Source organism: Epinephelus fuscoguttatus, linkage group LG8 (assembly GCF_011397635.1).
Source record: "Epinephelus fuscoguttatus linkage group LG8, E.fuscoguttatus.final_Chr_v1".
Classification (NCBI taxonomy): Eukaryota; Metazoa; Chordata; class Actinopteri; order Perciformes; family Serranidae; genus Epinephelus; species Epinephelus fuscoguttatus.
In genome coordinates, this window is record NC_064759.1 from 28,299,876 (window position 1) to 28,305,925 (window position 6,050).

General features: G+C 42.2%; 1 protein-coding gene across 1 annotated transcript in view; it reads right to left on the bottom strand.

Annotated features, from left to right (window-relative positions):
• LOC125893431 (lysophosphatidylcholine acyltransferase 1) overlaps window positions 1-5,740 on the bottom strand; it is a 28,273-nt gene extending 22,533 nt beyond the window's left edge. The window contains exon 1 of the mRNA XM_049584095.1: window positions 5,284-5,740. Within this exon, the coding sequence (XP_049440052.1) occupies window positions 5,284-5,400 (117 nt within the window). The 5' untranslated portion in view covers window positions 5,401-5,740. The remainder of the gene's footprint in view (window positions 1-5,283) is intronic.
• Between the last annotated feature and the right edge of the window lie 310 nt (window positions 5,741-6,050).

Sequence of the window (6,050 nt, forward strand, 5' to 3'; positions counted from 1 at the left end):
TTGGGAATTATATTGGAGCTGCCAAGAGTGGTCCACATTGTAAAAACACTGTAAATATACTAAATTAACTTGGGCTTCTTCGTATCACAATCAAGGACTGGTCTAAAACAGCAGAACTCTACTTTGTGCTCACAGTGTAGCCATATTAGAATCAAAATGCAAACCAGCGATTGCAGTGGATTGTAAACCAGATGTTACCAGTCTGGTGTTATTATCTCTGCACTGATGAAGAAGATCCTGCAAGGTTGAAACCTGTCTGCAGTTGTAACCATTAATACGCAACCAAACACTGGGAAAGTGGACTGTGTGTGTGCAAACACAAGCAACCATTTCATTGGAGTTTCACACTAACTTAAGTACTATAAAAGGTGTATTCTTTAATTCTGACTCATAGACCCATCATGTAGCTGATAGCCATTTACCCCCCCCCCCTCTTTAAAGTGTGACCAGATCTATGTCTCAATAGCCTTTTTTTAAACAGGAATTGTGCACATTTGCAGGAAAGCCCAATCAGTCTTTTTTCAGCATTGGCAGTATAAAAACAAAATCGGGGAGTGCCTACTTTTGTTTTTACAGAATGTGCCTTTTTCGGGGCAATGGGGGGCGTGAGCAAGTAACAAAACCCGTAGCTCAGCGTGTGACGTAAACAGTGACGTGGGAGGGAAGTCGCGGCTGGTCAGTCCTTTGGCAATTCTTTTGTATATCGACCCGTTCTTCACCGTCCCTGTCATCTCACGGTTCATGGCCTCTTCGCTTGCGAGGGCAAGGAGGGCGTGCAATTCCTTGTCTCCCCAGTTGCTCATCTTTACAGTGTCTGTCAGGTTTGTGTTTCCCTCTTGCTACTAGCTGCTCGCTAATTCCTGCTATCAGCTGTTTCCTGTTTATCCACCGCCAGTGGGTCAGACATGCGGCGTCATCAACAGCTCCTCCCACAAGTCTTCAACAGCCCCTCCCGTTGTGGAAGGCCACCTCGGTCTGTTTAAACTCAAAAGGTTCCGCCAATATGACTACCCTACAAGGCGGAAAGGGCGCCCGTGGATCAACTCGCCATTCCGCCACTGTGTGTATAAACACTCGCAGCTCGCGGCCCAACATTCGCAGAAACATCTAGCAGTGTAAAAGGAGCTATTGTCTTTTCTTGACTTGATTCACACTTTGACTTGACAGGAAGTCATGTTAACAAAAGCAAAGAAGATCTACCTGTGTACAAGCTTTCTGTTTTTATAATGCAGATGTTTCACTTCTTCAATCATTGTAGTCAGTTTAAGGTCAGAGAGAAGCGGCAGGACAGTGTTTAGTTTCTCAAGCTCATTGGTAAGGTTGTTGTGTGTGGTGGTGGTGGGCCATATAAACACAGATTTTGCCCATATACATAGAAAAACAACAGTGTGGAATGCCCCCCTCATTCTGGCCACTTAAGAGGGCCATTAGTGATGTTTTTCTGTGCTTTTGCAAAGAATAATTGTTGTTTGTGGGCAGGGGTTCACAACAGTTACTGATCAATGCCAGTCACTCCACTGTTAGTGGGCACTCAGACCAAAAATAGCACTTTGTTAAAAAAAAAAAAAAGCAAGGATCTGTGTTGGTGTGGGCGTTGCTTCAGGTAGCGGTGGGGGAAAAATAGTAATACATTCATGACTTTGAAAGAGTATGGAATGGATGATGAAAATTAATACAACACAATAGAAGAGACAAATTCATAGGAGACCTTTTAGGCTTCGCTTTAACCTCATCCTCAGGTCTCAATAACAAGAAATACTTATAATTGCTGTATTGGGAGTTAACCTTTTCAACCTTGGGCCTTACACTAAGCCAACTGAGCCTTAAAATTCGGCCTGATAAATATGCATGACTATTCTGGTGAGGAACAAATCGGTTGCCCACTTATGACGCCAATCCACGGAATTACTGATCTATATAGTGTGGGAATAAGCTATTGACTCATGGCTGCTTTGGCAGGATCAAAAACAGATTTGGGTCTTTGTGGGGTTCCCCAGTGAATCACACAAAGAAACTGGGCGTGTCAAACCTAAGCCTGGAATTAAATCAACTTTAACATTAGTAGCTTGTCTTCTAACACCATACCAACATTTAGGCTTTACGGTTGGAATGTTTGCTGATGCTTCTAAACTCTGTAACAAAAACACTGCAATGAGTTCTCACATTAGGTGTAAACCAATCAGCTCTGTAGATCGATTAATGAGCTCACCAAGGTGCAAAACTGCAAGAGCATCTTTATATGGATTGAAAGGTCATGCCACTGAATTACAGTATAGCCTACTGTCTCCACAGTTGCTACAAGATTTGAGAGCTAGTCAGTCACTTGTGCGGCCTTTTCTGGACAGCAACCCTTTTTGTCACAGAAGAACTAAAACTCGCAGATTAGCAAAGACGTCCCCAGCTCCTCTCAGTTGTAGGGTTACACTGCACAAACTTAAACCGTGAGCAACAATGCCAATTTGGCTTGTTGCAAACAGGATCGCTTTTAATTCAGGTACAGCCAATTAGCTTTCAGGCCTTTAGCCTGCTCTTACAGGCAGTAATGTAGCTTTATGGTCTAACACCAACCATATTCTTGTGGCATGGGTTAATCAAAGAAAACTCATCTGTTCCTATTATAATCTGTAATCCCCATCAGTGGGCAATATGGAGGATCTTCTAAATGCCAAAACCGATTTGCTCATCAAAAGACAATGCTATCCACCTCCAACCAACTACTGCAACACACACAAAAAACCTTATTGGCAAAGGTGTCATTACAGTAATTATGATGCTAGTGAAAACAATCCTGAGTCATCTCATGCTATTCAGTAACGGCCTGTTATTCATCACTGTAATTTCACAATAGACAAGGGGCACGTACAACAATCCCTTTTCTACTTGAACCCATAAAAGGATTCTGTGAGACCATCTACCTGTCAGCTAGTTAACTGGTAGAGAGAACTGTGGCTTTTTGCTCTAGTCTTCAATTTTTCAGTTCAGGTTGTGTCTTCCTCATGTTTCTGCGGATGTGAAAGCAAGACCAGGGCAACATGCCGAAAACAGTTGTTCTCAGTTACATCAGAACAACTACGAAACTCATTTTCATCATTTAATGGCCCACTTTTGTTACAGAATTTAGTGTTTACTTATGCAAGAAAAGGATCTGTTACCAAGCACGTGCCACTGAAGGGAAAAATAAGAGAGTTGTGTGCAGTATATGGCTTTTTATTTTTGGCACAGCGTGTCAAAATTAATTATTTTGCAACTGCTACTGTAATTTGCGCATAATCACCACGTATGGTGATCTAAATATATGCCAAGCGTATATGATATTATGTTAGCTTTAAAAGAAAGTGATAACCTGCTTATTCACTTGGCTTGCATCCGCCTGACACTCTCCCTTTATCTGTTCTATCAAAAGAGCCAGGAAGAACACGTGTGAACCTCCCTCGGTCACTATTCTTACTTGTAACAAGATACTCGCTTATGCCTGCTATGCCAGAGTAGCGCCATTCATAAAACTGAGGCTCTCCCATCGGACTGAACTCTGTTACTGAAAATACCTCACAGCTGTGTCCCAATTCCACAATGTTTACTAATACTTTACGGTATACCCTATGTAACAATCTATATGATAACCATTTAATAGCCTGAGCAAGAAATTAATGTGCTTTACTGTTTTGTTCTTACAGGGAAAAAACAAAAAAAACACAACTGGACGTCAATCAAACTTTAGGGAGCTGCTGCCAATTTCAAATCTGGAAGCTTTACAAAGAGGAAGCAAACTAGTTTTGCCAAGATTTAATAATTTATTTGTTTATCTTGGAGCTATGGGTGATAAGAGTACACAAACAATACCCTTGTATCGAACAATTTTAGAATGCATGCTGGCTTTTTTATACTTTCATATTAGACTATTCTCCAGTGTGAATGTCAGCTACCTCGTACTTAAACATGATATGAAATATTATACTTTTTTCAACAGGGACACAGCTTCTAAAAGTCTCTTAAACCTCATCTAAATCCCTATGTTGCTGTATCAATGTATGTTTCTTTCAACACAGCAGGATCTATTACTCAGTGCACTGATTAATGCAAACCCATGGCTCAGGGCTGACACGCGCGCACACACACACCAAACTATTTAAGGTATTCAGAGAGGTCATGTGAGGTGAACTGCATAGGTCCCACATGTGCCTCCAAATTTATAAGCAGCCCCAGATAATATTATGCTCACAAGAACACATGACTTGGGGTTTCCTTCATCAGTGCCCGCTGCCACATGCTGCAAAATTTGCACGAAAAGACAATTTTAAATGTCAGGTGTACAATAACAATGAGATTAAGAAGCCTTTTAAATTGCTGTCTTGTTACGTCTCTGCAGGCTGCATCCCCAATTATGCATTTTAACAGTTTTGGAGCAATGAAGCTCAATGATATAAAACCAATGGCTGGAAGGTTGAAGCAAATCTGATCATCAGTAGCAGTGATGGGTAACTGGTCTGCTTGTCTACTTTATGCTGCAGAACCATAAAATCTTAACAGCCAATTAATAGCAGAAACCTGTGAACTCTAACAGCTGGGGGAAATACATCTAAGTTATAGATGGGAGGAGGACATGACTGTCAGTTTTCCATGCCATCCTCCAGCCTCCTCAGCCACACGTGTTGGTTGCTGGTTGAGAGGGACGCACAGTGATAAGCAATAAAGCATGAAAAAAAATGCAAGGGAAGCCAGTAAACGGTACCATGTGTGCTGCTACAGGCATGTTTCTACCAAATGACATCTTCGTAACAGCTACCACACAACATGATCGTCTCTGAAAGCTACTGATGACAATTAAAGAGCAACAAGCTATAGGCCCATCCTAGACAGGCGGCCATGCTCAAATTGCTGTAACGCTATTCAATCCTTATGGTTTGTTAGCGGATTCCTCAGTGAGAGGTGTTGATGTATATGTTTTACACACTCGTATGTGAAATGCACTTCATAGCTGGAGCAAAGCATCTATTTAAAAGGGACTCATCCCTCTCCAGCGGCATGAAAGCGAGGCAGTAAAGGCAGCAAGACAGGAGGAAGAAAGCAACATGTATATGGCTAACGTTACAGTTAGCTGGCTAGCTAACACTAGCTCAGCTGACTACATGCAGTCAGGAAAAACCAAGTTAAATGATGGTGACAGCCTCTCCACTGTGTCGCACCGGAGTGTTAACGTACTAGAAACTACTAGAACAGCATGTTAACGTATGTGTACCAGAGAAAAGCATTTGCCTGTGAGCGTAATTTAAACATTAACGTTACCTTTGCCTTCTCCAGAGGGGTGAATTTCAAGACGTGCACAAAAGGGTTTCTGAACGGAGGCGCTTGGTCCATCTTCTTCCCGTCTCCCTCCATCGCAAAATGCCTCGGTAACCTCATTCTCACAGTAAGTCACGTTGGTTGAGGTTGAAGCTATATTTTGTTAATATTCCGAGCAGAAAACTGCTGCTGCTTCAAAGGAAGACTCCTCGCGCAAAACGCAGTTTCCCCTTAATCTGTCTCGCACGGTGGCTAATTTTGGTGGCAGTGCAGGGTTATTACCGTTATCTTCCTTTCGCGGACAGCATGGAGGGATAATGGTTAGCTCGAGGATTAGCTGGGGATATTTGAAGTCGCCGATATCTTTCTGCCTACAGTGCGCAGGACGCCTTCCTCCACACCGCGTTCCCCCCAACCAGTCCGCTAGCTCTGGATGCTAACGGAGCCACGATTCCGCTCTGCGGACAGGGCGCATGCGCAGCACATCCTTCGTATTGTCCTTACAAAGATGTGATGGTGCCTTCAGAAAACTCCAAAATATCGTAATTTTAAGATTGCAACTTAGATTTGGAATTCTTTCCTACTTCTGGCTGGGGGCATGGACAAGACAGAAGCAACTCATGAACAGATAGGCTTATGTAAACCAAAACAATAGCCCTGTAATGAACACATATGCAAAGCTTATGTTTAAAATATTTTTGAGCAGTGTTTTTGATAAAAATAAATAAATAAATTGAATTAATTAAAACCTCCCCCATTGCACCAATTGA